At 35.5% G+C, this 18,018-nt stretch overlaps 1 protein-coding gene across 1 annotated transcript in view; it reads right to left on the bottom strand.

Annotated features, from left to right (window-relative positions):
• Positions 1-18,018, bottom strand: part of GUCY2F (guanylate cyclase 2F, retinal) — a 106,432-nt gene that overhangs the window by 42,598 nt on the left and 45,816 nt on the right. The window contains exon 8 of the mRNA XM_023203040.2: positions 16,640-16,729. Coding sequence (XP_023058808.1) covers positions 16,640-16,729 — 90 coding nt within the window. The remainder of the gene's footprint in view (positions 1-16,639; positions 16,730-18,018) is intronic.

Raw genomic sequence — 18,018 nt, 5'->3', positions numbered from 1 at the left:
AGTCTCACTCTGTCGCCTAGGCTGGAGTGCAGTGGCGTGATCTCAGCTCACTGCCACAACCACCTCCCAGTTCAAGTGATTCTCGTGCGTCAGCCTCCCAAATAGCTGGGATTACTGGTGCGTGCCACCATGCTCAGCTAATTTTTGTATTTTTAGTAGAGACAGGGTTTCACCATGTTGGCCAGGCTGGTCTCGAACTCCTGACCTCAGGTGAGCCGCCCACCTCGGCCTCCCAAAGTGCTGGGATTACAGGCACCAGACAGTGTGCCTGGCCTCAACAAGAAAATTTTCTACCTCTATGAGTTAATTGGTGATTCATGTCTGTTTCCTGCATTTATTTTTATTTTTATTTTGTTGTAAAGAGCTATTGTTCAAGACCTCCTATCCCTGGATCAACCTACCCACTATCTAACACCCAGAGGTCAATTGTCATATAGAACACATTAACCAGGTACTAGTGAAAGACTTCTGATCCTATATTTCCCACTAGCAATATTTTATTAATTTAACAAAGTTTTTTAGTACCTATTATTTGCCAGGTCCTGAGAGAAAGACTGGGGACAAATGATGAACAAAATGTTACATGGTTTCTGACCTCTTGTTTTAACCAGATGATTACACAACGATACAAAATTTGTGACTCTGACAAGTCCTATGGAGGAGAGTTACATAATGTGAGTATGTATAATTGGGGCTTTGACCAATCAGAGAAGTTGGCACAGGGTTCATGGGAAGTGAGAATTGATCTGGGAGTTAAAAGATGAGTGGATTAAACCATACAAAGCAGGGAAGGAAAAGTATTTGAGGGATTGTAATAGTACAGGTAAAGGCTTTGCGCTGGGAGCATATCATAATCCAAAGACTAAGTAAACGCCAGTGTGCCTTAAGCAGAGTGGTTGAAGGAAATATGATGGTGATATAAGACTGAAGAGACAGGGAAGAGCCAGATTATACAGAATATAATAGGTCATTTTAAGTTGCTATTTATTTATATTAAAAATGATTATAGGGACATTGAATACCAAGTAGGGTGTAGTAGGTTATGGCAGACCACCATTCCTGATGCTACAGCTTTTAACAACTAGAAAAACTGAAAAAATATATTTAAAAAAAAACCACTGGAGATATGCAGGTGCAAAAAAAAAATCTAAAATTCAAAGATGCAAGAGCCCTTCTAAGATAACCAGGCTGTTGTCAGCCATTTTCTTCCCTGAGGACATTTGCTGATTTCCAGCACAAGCCGAAGATTGGGCTTAGCTTAACAGAAAGAATTTGCCGGGAAAATGCAAAAACTGGTAATGCTTTTGGCAATTGTGGAAGACTGGTATCACAATTAATAAATTTCAGGAGACGTAAATGTGAGCTAGTCTTCTCCCCACAGCATATTTTCTGAGTCTGGGGGCTATAGAGGAGACTAGAAAGCTTCTATAAAATTGTTTGAGATCTTCTGTATTTTTCCGATATTTAGGAGACAAAGTCTCACTGAAGAAATAGGGCCTGCGACAAACATTCAGTTGGTGTCTTCCTCAAGAAATTTGCCAAATTTGGAAGCAGCATGGATTGAGAGTAAAGGAAAAAGGTTATGAAGTACAGTCTGAATATCCCAATCTTTCAAAGTGGAGGAGACAGACTTGTAGACTCTTGGAAAGATATGCCTGAGAAACAGGAGAATTCGTGGTGGACTGAGTCTAACTAAAACTGCAACACAGCTTCAATCCAGCTCAATCTTTGATTCGATTAATGTGATTAGTCCCTTACCCAATCCACCTAACAAATGAAAAGAGAAAAATCCTTGCTGGTAGAACATATGACCTGGAGCTTCTACAGTTTATTTACATAAAATATCTAGCATAAAATAAAAAACATTAGATATTTGGGAATGCAGAACAAAGTCAGAAGACAATTGAACAATGTCTTTAAATACTCAGTAGACAAAGAAACCTATAAAATATGAATCAAATATTCTAAAAACTTGAGACAGTGGAGAGTGACTGAAAGCAGAAATGGAGGTAGAACTATATTTGAAAGACAACTAAAATGAGTAAAATTTGGGCTTACCTCCAAGAACAAAAAAATAGTTCTTCAGAGCTATACCACAGAATCCAGAGTTTCTAAAATGTATTATTCATAATATTCAGTAATGAACCAAAAAGCCTTAGATGTACAAGAAATAGAAAAAATGTGACCCATACTCAGGCTAAAAAAAGGTCAAAAGAAATTAATCTCAAAATGACACAAATGTTGTGATTAGCAGAAAAGGCCTTTAACACAGATTTTATAAATGTATTTGAAGATTTAAAGGACAACATATGCAAAATGAATATATGGGTATAGAACATGGCAGAGAAAAAGAAACTATAAATATGAACCAATTGAAAATTATATAGCTGGAAAATAGAATAACTGAAGTAAAAAAATTTGATAGGTGGGCTTAGGAAATGACATAAGAGTAATGAACTTGAGGAGAGATCAATAAAAAAATACCTAATCTGAAAAACAGAGGGAAAAAGGATAAGTGGGACAATATCAAACAGACTAACACATAAGTAACTTGAGTTCTAGAAGGATATAAAGAAAATGGGGCAAAACAATTTTTATAGAAATAGTGGTCAAAACCTTTGTGAATGTAGTAAAAGACATCAACTTAAAATTCTAAGAAGCTCATTGAACTTCAAACAGAATAAACACAAAGAAAATGCCCTACATACCTCATATTCAAACTCCTACAATCCAAAGATGAGCTTAAAATCTAAGAAGTTCAATGACCCACCAAAGAGATTAAATACAAAGAAAGCAATATCTAGACATTTAACAGTCAAAACCCTGAACTAGGATAATAAACTTTTGAAGGTAGTCAGAGAAAAACAGTACACACTACATACAAAGAATGAATAATGGCTGACTTCTCATCAGAAACAAAGAAATACAAAAAAAAAAAAAAAAACAATGAAATGAAATATTTAATATGCCAAAAGAAAATAAATGCAGCTATCAACTCATAATTCTGTACCAAGCAAAAGTATCATTCAAAATTGAAGACATTATCAAATAGACGAAAACAGAACATTTGTCATCAGCAGGCCTGCAATACAAGTAATGCCTAAGGGGAGGATCTTCAGGTTGAAGAGAAAAGATGCTAAGTGGTAACTTGGCTCTATTAGGAAATAATTAAAGTTATCAGAAATAGTAAATATGTTGATAAATATAACAGAATATATTTTCATTTCATTCTCTTAATTTGTATGAAATGCATATGAATGCTTAAAATAAATTTTAACACTATATTATATGGTTCACAATAAATGTAGGCATATATATGATAACAATAGGGAAAAGAATAGTAGGCTAGTAAATGGGACACTGCTGTTACAAATTTCCTATGTTTTAGGTAAAGAAGTGGAATATTAATTCTGAGTAGTTTGTGATAAATTCAAGATGCATTTAAGCAATTCCTAGAACAGTCATTAAAAAGTGCAAAAATGTATCGCTAAAATGCCAATATAGGAAACAAACTGGAATATATGAAAAACACTTTTAGCCCAAAGGAAAGCAAGAAAAGGGAAACAAAGGAACAAACAGAGACATAGATGAGTCAAATAGAGAACATATAGCAAAATAGATGATGAGAAATCCAACTATGTCAATAAGTGCCTTAAATGTAAGTAGCCTAAACATTTCAATTAGAAGACAGATTGCAGAATGGGGAGATAAAAAGAAAGAACCAAATGCCTGCTCCCTAAATAAGATGAACAGTAATCCAAAGACACAAATGCATTGAAAGAAAAAGTACAGAAAAGGTAAATCATGCAAAAACTAATCAGAAAGCTAAATTGGCTATGTTATTATTGGAGAAAATAGAAAAGAAAATAAGTATTATCAGACATAAAGAGGGACATTTCATAATGATAAAATAATCAAGACACAATAATAAAATGTATATGTGCAAAGATGTGCTGGATCATAAGAAGAATTTCTTACCATCTCTGTGTTCAATGACATCACATGGGTAGTCCCAAATTAGTTACAATGGAGGTGCTTACAGCACAGAAATCAGGAAATGCTCCAAATTAGGGATCTTTTTCAGAAAGCCTGGTGTTAAACATTTACTAGATGTACTTAATAACAGAACTTCAATGCACCTGAAGAAAACACTCACAGAATTAGAAAATAGGAAAATTTTATGGTAATTGATAAAACATATTAACAAAAATGCAGTAAGGATATAGAAGATCTGAATCACACTATCAACCATCTTGACCTAATTGATATTGATAGGACTCTACACCAAACAACTGTACAATATACATTAATTTCAAAGTATGTGGAATGTTCACCAACATAGACCACATGCTTGGCTATGGCCAATGTTTTTGATACATTTCAAGATTAAATTTGCAGATAATATTCTTTGACCACAACAGAATTAAATGAGAAATCTATTAATGATGGTATCCAGAAGGGCCACAAATATCTGGTAATTAAGCATATATTTCAAAATAATACATGTGCCAAAAAAGAATAATGAAATTATAATTATTTCAAGCTGAAAGGTCAATGAAAATATAACATATAAAATTTTGTGGGATGCAGCTACAGCAGAGCTTAAATGTAAATATGTCATTTAAATTAAAAAGAAAGAATGTTCAAAAAATAAGAATAAATAAACCAAAAATAAGCAGAAAGAAATAACATAAGGGCAGAGATCATAAAAATAGAAAACAATCAAAATGTAGAGAAAATTAACAAAATTGAAACATTGTTCTTTAAAACAAAAGTAATAAATTTAATAAATCTCTAAGAAGACTGATCAAGAAAAAAAGAAAAAGAAAAAATTATTAATATCTAGAATGAAAGATATGGTATCACTACAGATCATACAGATATCAGTAAGGTTATAAAGGAATTTATTAAAAACTTTATGCTAATAAAGTCAAAAATGAATTTGACATTTCTTGAAAAACACAACTTATTAAACTTGGCACAATATGAAATAATAATCCTAAGAGCCCTATATTTAGCAAAGAAATTGAATTTGTTTTCAAAAACATCCCCACAAAGAAAATCCAAGGACCAAATGATTTTATTGATGAAATTCATTTAAAAATTTAATAATAAATAATACCAGTCTTACACAAACTCTCAGAAAAAGACAAAGACGTCCAAACTTGTTTTATGCAGCCAAACATAGCGCTGACAAACATTAAAAGTATAGACTAATTCTTCTTAAAAACATAGATGCAAAAATTCTTTTAAAAGATTAGGAAATATCATCTAGCAATATATTAAAAAGATAATCTATCGTGACCAAGTGGAATTCATCCTGGGAATATTAAGATGTGCTTAATATTTCTTTTAAAAATGATGTAATTCACCACGTTAACAGAATAAAAGAGCAAAACCATAGAATAATTGCAATAGGTAGCAATATAAATATAAAACCTCTTTATGATTAAAAGAATCATAGAAATGCAGAAATGTGAAAAAACTTTCAGGTAACATCAAACCTAAAAATAAAACATTGATTCCTTTTCCTCTAAGGCCAGGAACAAGGCAAAGATGTCTGCTGTTACCATTTCTACTCAACTTGTATAATAGTATCAAAACTTTGATAAGAAAAAAGTAAAGAAAACTTAAATAAATGGTGACATATACCCCATTAATGGACTGAAAGACTTAGTATTCTTAAGACGTCCATTTTGCCTAAATGTCTCTATAAATTCATTGCAATCCCCATCAAAAATTACAGAAAGCCTTGTGGAAGTAATAGACAGGCTGATTTCAAAATTTATTTTAAATTTAAAGAATTTACAATGTCCAAAACAATCTTGAAAAAAAAAGTTAGAGGCTTACACCACTTGACTTTAGGAGGTACTCTATAGTTATGATAACCAAGGGAGTGTGATATTGGCATTATGGTTACACTAATGAGTGAAGGAAACAGAACAGAGACTCCAAAAATATATGCACAGATATATAGTCAGTTAATTTTTCTCCAAGTTACAACATTAATTCAATGGAAAGCTTTTTAAAAACAATTGTTACTGGAACCCTGGGTATCTATATGCAAAATCTGAACCTTAATCACTGTCTCAGTCTGTACACAAAAAGTAATTCAAAACGGATCATAGGCCTAAACCCAGAATCTTGGAGGGGAGGGGGAGCGAGAGAGAGAGAGGAAAGAAAGAAAGAAAGAAGAAAGAAAGAGAGAGAGAAAGAGAGAAAGAGAGAAAGAAAGAAAGAAAGAAAGAAAGAAAGAAAGAAAGAAAGAAAGAAAGAAAGAAAGAAAGAGAAAGAGAGAGAAAGAAAGACAGAGAGAGAGAAAAAGACAAAGAGAAAGAAAGTAGGAGGGACAAAGGGGGAGGACAAAGGGAGAAGGAGGGGGAAAGGGAGGGGAGTTGGAGGGGAAAATAAAACGATAAATTGGACAATTGGACTTCCTTAAAACTAAAAATGTTGCTCAACAGAAGACATCATAGACAAGCCACAAATTGAGAAAAATAATTACAAAATAAATAGTTCAGCAAAGGCTATTCAGGATATATAAAGAATGCCTGTAATTTAAAAATAAAAATACAAAAAATTCCCTATGTTTAAGAATGGGCAAAAACTTGAAAAGGCTCTTCACACAAGAAGATATACAAGTGAATTGTAAACACATTAAAAGGGTGCTCAACAATTTTAGTCATCAAGAAGATGCAAATTAGAGTATAAGATACCATTTGACACACACTAGAAAGGCAAATATCAAAAAGACAAATGTTGTTAAGAATTTAGAGCAACTGGAACATTTCCGATGGGAATGTAAAATGCCAAAACCGATTTGGAGAACAGTTTGGATGTTTCATATAAAGCTACACACACAACTATTCTATGACCCAGTTCTATTCTTATGTATCTACTCAAGAGAAGTGAAAATATATGTTCACAAAAGACATATATAAAAATCTTTATAGTTTTCTATGAAAAGATGGCCACCACCACTAATGAAGAGAGAAATGCAAATCAAAACCTCTGGGAGATATCACCTTAACCCCATTATGATGGCTACAGAAAATAAGTGTTGGCAAAGATGTGGAGAAATTGGAACACTTGTGCACTGTTGGTGGGATTGTAAAATAGTGCAACTGCTATGGAAAACAGTATGAAGGTTTATAAAAAATATTTAAAATAGAACCATCACATTAGCCAGCAATCTTACTTCCAGATATATGTACAAAAGATTTGATAGCACAGTCTCAAAGAAGTATTGCTACAACCATGTTCCTAGCAGCACTATTCACATTAGCCAAGAGGTGGATGTAACCCAAACATTTAACAATAAACAAATGGATAACATACAATGGAATATTACTCAGTCTTTAAAAGGAGGGAAATCCTGTCACATGCTACAACATGAATGAACCTTGAGGACATTATGCCAAGTGAAATAAGACAGTCACAAAAACACAAATACTATATGATTATACTTACATGAAATATCTATAGTGAAACTCATAGGAACAGAAGGAGTGGTAGTTACCAGGGGCTGTTGGAAATAGAAATGGGGATATTTTCAAGATCAGATTTGCAAGATGAAAAAGCTTAAGATTTGCAAGATGGAAAAGTTCTGGAGATATGTTTCACAACAATGTGAATATGCTTAACACTACTGAATTGTATACTTAAAAATGGTTAAGATGGTAAATTTTATGTTATGTGAGTTTTTTACCATAACGAAAAATGTTTATAGTTGCCTCATTCATAAAATCGTCAAAAAAACTCTTCTACAAAATTAGAATCAAGCCAAATGTTCAACAGGAGAATGATAAACAAATTGTGATATAGTCATAAAACGAACTACTACTAGGCAATTTAAAAAGTGACCTACAGGTATATGCAAAATCATAAGTTAATCTTAAAAAGCATTGTGCTGACAGAAAGAAGGCAGGCACAAGATACTGTATCATTCCATTTACATAAAATCAAAGAACAGAAAAAAATATTAATTTATTTTAATAGACATCAGAATAGTGATTGCCTATGGGATAGGAGAAATTACTGAAAAGGAGGACAAATGAACTTTCTGGTGTAATGAACATATTAGTAACTTTTTTGGAGAATGGTTACATAGATACATGCAATTGTCAAAATTCATTGAACAGAACATCTAGCATGTGTATATTTTATTTTATATTACACCTGAATAGAAACATATTTTATAAACACAATGAAACATTATGCTAAGTGAAATGAGTGAGTCACAAAATGACAAATACTGTATGATTCTACTTATACAGGATATACAAAGTAGTGAAAATTCATAGAAAAGGAAAATAGAACGGTGTTTACCAGGAACTTCAGGAAGGAGGAAATGGAGAGTTGTTTAATGTGTACAGAGTTTCAGTTTTTCAAGGTGAAAAAGTTCCAGAGATATGTTGTACAACAATGTGAATATACTTAACACTACTTAACTGTACACTTTAAGGTGGTAAATTTTATGTCTTTTTAGCACAATTAAAAATAAAAAACACTATGAGAGAACCTCATCAACTCACTAGAATGACTAAAATTAAATTAACTGACATCATCAAATATTGGCAGTGATGTAGACCAAAGGGAATTCTCATAACTTGTGTGCAGGAAAGTAAAATGAGAAAATATTTCACAGGGTGTTATAGAGTTAAGTGTACACTACTCTTTAACCTAGAAATTCCCTTCCTGGTATTTCTAGGAGAAATTCTCGAGAGAAATTCAAATATGTGTCCATAAAAAGACTGGTTCAAGAATATCTATTGCACTTATATTGACAATAGCCAAAATTGCAACCAACCCAAATGTCCATCAGCGGGAAAATGGATAATTAAATTGTGCTATATTTATGCAATGGAATACTACTTAGCAATAAAAAGGAACAAGCTACTTATACATGGATGAATATCACAGTCTTTCTGTTGTCTGTTTCCACTTACATGATGTTTTAGAACAAGCAAAATTAATGCAATTTAAACAAACAAACAGAAAAACAGAACTGTGGTTGCCTCCGGTTTTCGGTGAACACAAATTTACTAAGGGACACAAGTGAAATTTTGGAGAGAAGGGAATGCTTTATATCAGGGGTCAGCAATCTTTTTCTATAAAACTACAGATAATAGATAACTTGGGCTTCGCAGATAATACATGGTTTCTGTTGTTTTATTTTTTCATAACCCTTTTTAAAATGTAGAAAATATTCTTTGCTTCCAGACTGTAAAAACAGGCTATGGGTCATAATTTGCTAATCCCTACTTTATATCATGATAGAAGTCTAGATTGTATGGGTATGTCGTTTTATCAAAATTATAGAGAAATGATATGGGCATATCAATGTGTGTAACTGCACCTAAAAATACAGAATTGAAAATTAATAATAACTACCACAAAATTAGAGATGTGAGAAATGGGTGAAGGTATAGATGAAAAAATACAGGATAATGATGATTGTTGAAGGTGAGTTTTGGACACATAAATGTTATACTATTTTGTTTATTTTGCATATGTTTCTTCCTTTCCTACTTTTTTTGGTAGCAATGGCGTCTCTTTATGTTGCCCAGGCTGGTCTCGAACTCCTAGGCTCAAGCTATCATCCTTCTTCAGTCTCCCAAAGTGCTGGGATTACAAAAAGTGGTTTTTTTTTTTTTAAAAAGAAAAAAGAAAAATTTCTGGGTTGTAGCTGAAGCAGTGCTTAGAGGAGATTTTCTAGTTGTAGGTGACTAAATTAGAAAATAAGAAAGGTTAAAATCAACCATCAAAGCTTCCGACTCAGAAAACTAGTAAAAGAGCAACAAATTAAATACAAAGTAAGTAGAAGGAAGGAAAAAAAGATAAGAATATAAATCAATGGGACAGAAAGCAGGCATACAATAGAGAACAATCAACAAAGTTCAAAGTTGATATTTGGAAAATATGAATAGAATTAATATCCTCTAGCAATGCTGATTAAGAAAAAAACATAAATTATCAGTATCAGGAATGAAACGGAGAACATTGTTGCAGATCCTAAGGATATCTAAAAGATAGCTTGAGCATATTATATATACAACTTTGTGCCAATAAGTTTGATAACATATATGAAATGAACAACTTCCTTTAAATCCATAACTTACCAAAACTGGCACAAGAAGAAATAGAAAGTTTGAATAGTACAATATCTATTAAAGAAGTTGAATCTATAATTTGAAATCCCCACACAAAGGAAAGAACAATAGGAATCTATTAAAGAGATTTAAGCAGTGATAAAATCGGATTCAATTTTGAAAAGAGTAGTTTGCAATGTGAAGAATGGATTTGAGAGTGGATGTGATTAGAATAGTTAAAAGGCAGTCGCAAGGTGCCAGGGGTTAGAGGGAGACAGGTGTGAATAGGTGGAGCACAGAGGATTTTTAGGGGACTGAAACTATTCTGTATGTTGCTATAATGGTGAATACATGCCATTATACATTTGTCAAAACTCGCAAGATATATAACACCAAGAGTTTACCCCAATGTAAACTATGGACTTTGGGTGATAATGATGTGTCAGTGTAAGTTCATGATTATAATCAATTAGTCACCCTGTTAATAGTTGGGGAGGCTGTGCATGGGTGGGGACAGGAGATAGATGGGAACTCTCTGTGCTTTCTGCTTAATTTCCTGTGAACCCAAAACAGTTCCAAAAAATTAAGTCTAGATGTTGGAGTGGATGCAGTGAACAGGGAACATTTTTTTTTTTTTTTTTTTTTTTTTTTTTTTGAGATGGAGTTTCACTCTTGTCACCCAGGCTGGAGTTCAATGGCATGATTTTGGCTCACTGCAACCTCTATCACCCAGGTTCAAGCAATTCTCCTGCCTCAGCCTCCAGAGTAGCTGGGATTACAGGCGCCCACCACCATGCTCAGCTAATTTTTGTATTTTTAGTAGAGACAGGGTTTCACCATGTTGATCAGGCTGGTCTCGAACTCCTGACCTCAGGTGATCCACCTGCCTCGGGCTCCCAAAGTGCTGGGATTACAGGCATGAGCCACCATGCCCAGCCGAACAGGGAACACTTCTACACTGCTAGTGGGAATGTAAACTACTACAACCACTATGGAAAACAGTATGGAGATTTTTTTTTCTTTTTTTTTTTTTTTTTTTTTTCGACGAGATGGAGTCTCACTCTGTCGCCCAGGCTGGAGTGCAGTGGCGCGATCTCGGCTCACTGCAAGCTCCACCACCCGGGTTCATGCCATTCTCCTGCCTCAGCCTCCTGAGTAGCCGGGACCACAGGTGTCCGCCACTACGCCTGGCTAATTTTTTGTATTTTTAGTAAAGACGGGGTTTCACCATGTTAGCCAGGATGGTTTCGATCTCCTGACCTTGTGATCCGCCCGCCTTGGCCTCCCGTTAGCCACCATGCCCGGCCAACAGTGTGGAAATTTCTTGAAGAACTAAGAGTAGAACTACCATTTGATTCAGTTTTCAATCCCACTACTGGATATCTACCCAGAGGAAAAGAAGTCATTATGTGAAAAAGATACTTGTACACGTATGTTTATAGCAGCACAATTTGCAATTGCAACAATATGGAACCAGCCAAATGCCCATCAGTCAACAAGTGGATAAAGAAATTGTTGTGTGTGTGTGTATGTGTGTGTATATGATATATATGTGTATATATCTATTGGTATATATGTGTATATATATCACATCATATATACATATATTTATATATATGATGGAATACTACTCAGCCATAAAGAGGAATGAATTAATGGCATTTGCAGCAACCTGGATGGAACTAGAGACTATTAATTCTAAGTGAAGTAGCTTAGGAATGGAAAACCAAACATCGTATGTTCTCACTCATAAGTGGGAGCTAAGTTAGGATGCAAAGGCATAAGAATGATACAAAGGACTTTGGGGACTCGGGGGAAAGGGTGGGAGGGGGGCGAGAGATAAACGACTACAAATTGAGTTCAGTGTATACTGCTTAGGTGATGGGTGCACCAAAATCTCACAAATTGCCACTAAAGAACTCATTCATGTAATCAAATACCACCTGTTCCCCCCAAAAAACTATGGAAATAATTTTTTTTTAAAGAAATTAAGTCTATGAAAAGAAAAAAAGACAATCTTAGTAGCTCTAGTGGGAGATGATGGTAGTTTGGACCGGAATAGCAAGAGTAAAAATCGAGAAAGAGAAGGACATTGGAGCTTCAAGGAAAATGGAGAAGCTTTGATGTATGGGTTGTAGGAAGTGAATTAACCAATAAAGTATAATGGAATTATGAGGTAGTAGTAAGGGACATTTAAATATAAGAAACCATGAATTTATAGTGGAAACAATATACTTTGTTGCATAACTTTCTGCTATAATATTTGACTGTTTAAGTGCAAGCACAAATAAAGTTAAGAGTTGGGATCATACAGAACTAGAGTTTTGCAAGTGGGTCTGACAAAAAAAACAAAAATATTAATAAGAGCATGTTCAAATGATGGATTATAGAATCTGAATTGGACAATAAAGTAAATAAAACAAGGGCTTGTGAGTTTGGAGAAAGCAGAGGTCAGTAGAATGGAAGACCTGACATAGTCAAATATAGGCACAGTTGGGATAAAAGGAGGTTATAATCAGAGAGTGTGATGAATTCATAATTTTGGAGGTGAAGCTTTTTTTTTTTTTTTTTTTTTTTGAGACGGAGTCTAGCTCTGTCGCCCAGGCTGGAGTGCAGTGGTGTGATCTCGGCTCACTGCAAGCTCTGCCTCCCGGGTTCACGCCATTCTTCTGTCTCAGCCTCCTGAGTAGCTGGGACTACAGGCGGCCGCCACTATAACCGGCTAATTTTTTAATATTATTAGTAGAGACAGAGTTTCACCATGTTAGCCAGGATGGTCTCAATCTCCTGACCTCATGATCCACCCACCTCGGCCTCCCAAAGTGCTGGGATTACAGGCTTGAGCCACCGCGCCCGGCCAGGTGAAGCATTTTCAGTAGCAGTTATAGAAGATGGAAAAGCAGAAGGTATTAATATAATGGTAGCAGTGTTTGACCAAAGTAGAATGAAAGAGAAGATTATTAGGACGATATGACAAAGAATGAAATAGTCAAAATATATAGTTGTCCACAGTCCATGTCCAATTGATGTCACCAGCATAACAGCAGGTCTTGGAGTAGAGAGGAGGACCATGATCCATATCCCAAAATATTCAATAAATTAGGGATAGTGACTATGGAGAGTAGATGGAAGTAACAGGAGGTGTAGAAGATTCTAAAACAGAGAGTGGCATTAGCCTCAAAAGCTTGTGAGTGTGTTTAACAAAGGCAACAGAATCATCGTTTGGGAAGCATCATCAGTAATCAAGGGATACAATTTCACCACATGATCATGATCCTGAGGTACTGAGGCATAATAACAGCCACCACTGGAGAAGAAGTGGCTACGGGGAAGATAATATTCTCAATAGAGGCTCTAGAATGGCCCCAAATATTTTTTCACAAAGTAAACACTTTGTTTCACAGTAACTGCAGTTTACTCCTCTTCACATTTCTTAAAGAAAGAGATAATCTCTAACAACTGAGAATTTCCTTTAAAGAACTCCAGGATACTTTCCATTTGCCTTTAGAGGAGTACAGGGAACATGCCAATCAGTTCCACATTATGGGGAAGAACATGAGACTAAGAGATACAGCCTAATTTTTCTGCAAACAATTTTGCAGAAGTTGTGATCTTAAAAGATGTTGAAAAGTATCAGCTCTGTGGCCTTCTGACTCCAGCTGCTTGTTTTTCAAGGACATCCATCCCATTGTGCACTGCTCCTTTCTATATCTGGCTCAGAAAGATCTGCTTTCCATCTGGATCCTGGTACCCAGCTCTAACGTTTTAAGGTCATGAATACATATAAGTAGTCAAGGCAGTGCTGGACTCACAGTGACAGTATGATCAGATCCACCTCCAGCTTCAAAAAAGCATTCAATTAAAAAGCATTAAAGTACGTCTACATGGTAAATTGGTAAATTCTAGAAAATCCTGGCTTTCTCTCTAAGTTTGAGTTACACTCTATACCTGACATGGCAACACAAGTCAGTGAAGGGAACACATAAAGAGATGTCATGAGGATAATGGAAGGGCAATTTCTTCATTGTCAGAGAAGGAAATTACAAATATATAAAAGTAAGAAAAATAAATAAAATAAAATAAAACAGAATTAACCCTGTGGCACTGGATTAGAATTTAGAGAGTTTAGTATGAATTTATGGTTTTAGATAGACAGATTTATTAATATGAATAATATAGATACTAATTGAATAAAATAAAAACCCATATATGCACACTGATATAAATAAATGAATGAATAAATAAATGAGGAAGAAGAGAAGCTTCTTTCTTATAATAAAATGTCAACCAGTAAATGTAGAAACAATGATGGAATATGACATTTATCAATGGATGTCAAAATTATTGGGTAAAACTTTGACGAAGAACAGGATATTTACATAGATTAAAGTATCTCTCCCAATATTATATATTAATTACAATAAGATAAAAGCAGTTACTCTCCAGTGGAGGAACTTGGCAGACAGCACCTAAATTAAGTAATCAGGTTAACATCACCAATAATGGGATGATCAACATCATCCTCATAAAGTGCCTCCTGATAAAGTACACTGAAAAAGACACATAACTTCTGTAGTATTCTGGCTGAAGATGCATAGTTTAAATCAATCTTGAGAAACACAGGCAAACTCAAATTGAGGGACAGTCCATGAAATAATTGATCTGAATTCAGCAAAAATATAAAGATGAAGAAAACCAAAGAAAATCTGAGAAACTGTTACAGATTAAAAGCAACTAAAAAGATACGACAGCCAACTAAATGTGTGAGTCTGGATTAGAAACTAATCTGTGGGAATATTAGCTGTATTGTATAAGACCATTAGTAAAATTAGAATATGGGAAGCAGTTTAGATAATAGTGTTGTAGCAATGTTAAATTTTCTGATTTTGATCATTATACTGTAGTGTTTTTAGGAAGTACACACTGAAGTGTTTAGAGGTAAAAGGGCATAGGGTCTACAACTTACTCTCAAATGGCTCAGAAAAATAATGTACATAAATATATAAATAGATAATAAAAAGCAACTAGGTGAAATGTAAATAATTGCTGAATCTTTGAATTATTCTTGAAGCTTTTTGTAGGTTTGAAATTATGTCAAAATTAAAAGCTACCCCAAAAAAGATGTCATGGACACACTCTACCTTGAGTCAATACTTCTAGTGTATCAGCTGTCCCAGGTTTGGCCTGTTTTGGCTCCATAATTTGGACCTAGATTTCTGTTTAGCATCCTGGATTATCAAACCAGTGTAGAATTGTCTATTTTAGTTCTGACCTTGATCCCCCTTCTGGACTCATGTCTCATTATCTTGCCTTCATCTCCGGGCATTACAATCACATATAAGAAAAATACCAAATTGGCTGGGCATGATGGCTCACGCCTGTAATCCAAGCACTTTGTGAGGCTGAGGCAGGAGGATCACCTGAGGTCAGGAGTTCCAGACCAGCCTGACTGACATGGTGAAACCCTGTCTCTACTAAAAATACAAAATATTAGCCGGGCGTGGTGGTGGGTGCCTGTAATCCCAGCTACTCAGGAGTCTGAGTACTCAACTATACTCAGGAGAATCCCAGCTACTCAGGAGAATCACCTTGAACCTGGGAGGCAGAGGTTGCAGTGAGCTGAGATCGTGCCATTGCACTCCAGCCTGGGCAACAGGAGCGAAATTCCATCTCAAAAAAAAAAAAAAGAAAAATACCAAATCATAACATCTCTTCCTAACCTCTAGGACATGTCCTGTCTTCCACAGGCCACATATCTTCCATTTCCTTTGTTTTCTCACTTGTTCAGTGCTCTGGAAGTAGTAGTTGCCTCATTCAGATTTGTTGGAATGATTTGAAATGGCCCGCTTCATAAATGTACAGCAATCTATGATTGCCTTTTAAAATCCCACTTTCAAGAACCTGAAGGAACCCAAGATAGTATTCACAAGTCTTGTATGGACTCAGTCCAAGGAGGAGCCAAGATTTTTAAATGGCTTAGGAAGGATCATCAGTATCCTTGCCTTATCTACAGGCTGCTTTCTTAAGCAAGCCATCCAAGGTCTCCTTGAACATAGTTAGTGGGATTAGGGAAATAACCACTTTTGAAATAGAAATGACCAGGTGACTGGAAAATGAAGATTTGGAATGATTATGGGATATTTACTTGATAATAATCATAATAGTTACCACTTGATAAAGCTACGCGCCAGGAAATGCACAAGATGCTTTACGTGTATTGTCTCTTTAAATCCTCATCCAACCTAAAGGGTAGACATTAATATAACCCTCTTATAAATAAGGAAACTAAGGCTTAGGGAGTTTAGATGACTTGCCCAAGTTAATACAGCTCTTACATGGTAGAGCTGAGATTTGAGTGCTTCATGTCTCTTTGACTCCAGAGCACATACCTTTGTCATTGCATAATATGATCATGCCAACCCAGTAGCAACCCTGCAGTTTCCCTGAACTGATTTGTTAAGGGGTCTTCCTAAACAGCTCTGATGTTAGTTACTTTGGAGAACAGATTGATTTTAGTGGGAATTTACATAAATGAAGGTTTCTCATACCATTTCGAACACATCACTTGCTCTTGACTTGATGGACTTAACGTCTCCAAAATCTCCAGGGGGGAGCTTTTTCAGCCACACCCAATCACCCTAGAAAGAAAAGGAGGAGAATGAATAGTGGTTAAACTTAGTTCCCAGCAGTTTTAGAAAAATGTCCCTTCCACATAAAGGGTTTATAGCTACACCAGCAATCCAAATAGACATTTTCCTTCTCTCCTACCCTCCACCTCACAGACATTCTGTATTCTGAGCTGAAATGAGGTCATGCACAGAAGTTAAACTTAAAAATTACAGTTTCTCAAGACAGGGAAACAATTGCAGGTATGTAGACTCCAGAAAAGGAATGATACCACTCTTTGCAAAGCCTTTCTTAACTAACTGCAGGAAGTTCTAGGTCATTTCACTTTTTCATAGCTAAGTGATGTAGCACCAGGTTCCCCACGATTAATGGTGATGGTTAGTGGTTGCAATTCCCACTGCCTTGAGGCGTCTGTGGAGGGAAATGTAGGGTGGGAGATGTAGTGCAGCAAATGTTTCCTGCATTTACCTTGATCCATTTTTCTCTTGTGGGACAGGCCATTTGTGTGTGTGTATGGGGCGGGGGTTGTCTTATGCTTTAGTCATAATCCAATTGGCTTAAATCTAGATTAAACATTTCTTATTAGAATGCTCAATGTACTACCATAGTAATGTGAGTAATCTATAGAGTCTTCCAAAAGTCTATTTCTGACTTATTAAGTAAAAAACTGCTATTTTAAGGCTTCTGTCAAGTTAAAAACAACAATTATTTTATTGTTTTCACTTCAACACCAGCGCCTGATAATTTTTTTCTATGTGCATAGCCTCAAGGATTCATCAGTCATAAAGCCCTATTTAGTTTCCATCCAACCCAAATTTAAAAAAATACAAATATAGATTCTTTCTTCTCCACAATAGTAATAAAGCCTTACATTTGCCCAATTTTCTCTACTCTTCAAAGTGCTTTCACATCCATTACCTATAGCCTGGAGATTCCATTTCGGGCTGCACCAACTTGTCATCAAGTAGAGATAATAAAGCAGAGAGCTCTGTGAAGTCAAATTCCAAAAATAAAAGAGTGTAACCAGGCCGGGTGCATGCCTGTAATCCTAGCACTTTGGGAGGCCAAGGCGGGCAGATCATGAGGTCAGGAGATCGAGACCATCCTGGCTAACACAGTGAAACCCCATCTCTACTAAAAATACAAAAAAATTAGCTGGGCGTGGTGGCGGGCGCCTGTAGTCCCAGCTACTCAGGAGGCTGAGGCAGGAGAATGGCGTGAACCCGGGAGGCAGAGCTTGCAGTGAGTGGACATGGCGCCACTGCACTCCAGCCTAGGCAACAGAGCGAGACTCTGTCTT

The sequence above is a fragment of the Piliocolobus tephrosceles genome, chromosome 12, assembly GCF_002776525.5.
Source record: "Piliocolobus tephrosceles isolate RC106 chromosome 12, ASM277652v3, whole genome shotgun sequence".
Lineage (NCBI taxonomy): Eukaryota > Metazoa > Chordata > Mammalia > Primates > Cercopithecidae > Piliocolobus > Piliocolobus tephrosceles.
Note: the sequence above shows the minus strand (reverse complement) of the source record. Positions and strands in the feature narration are given on the sequence as shown.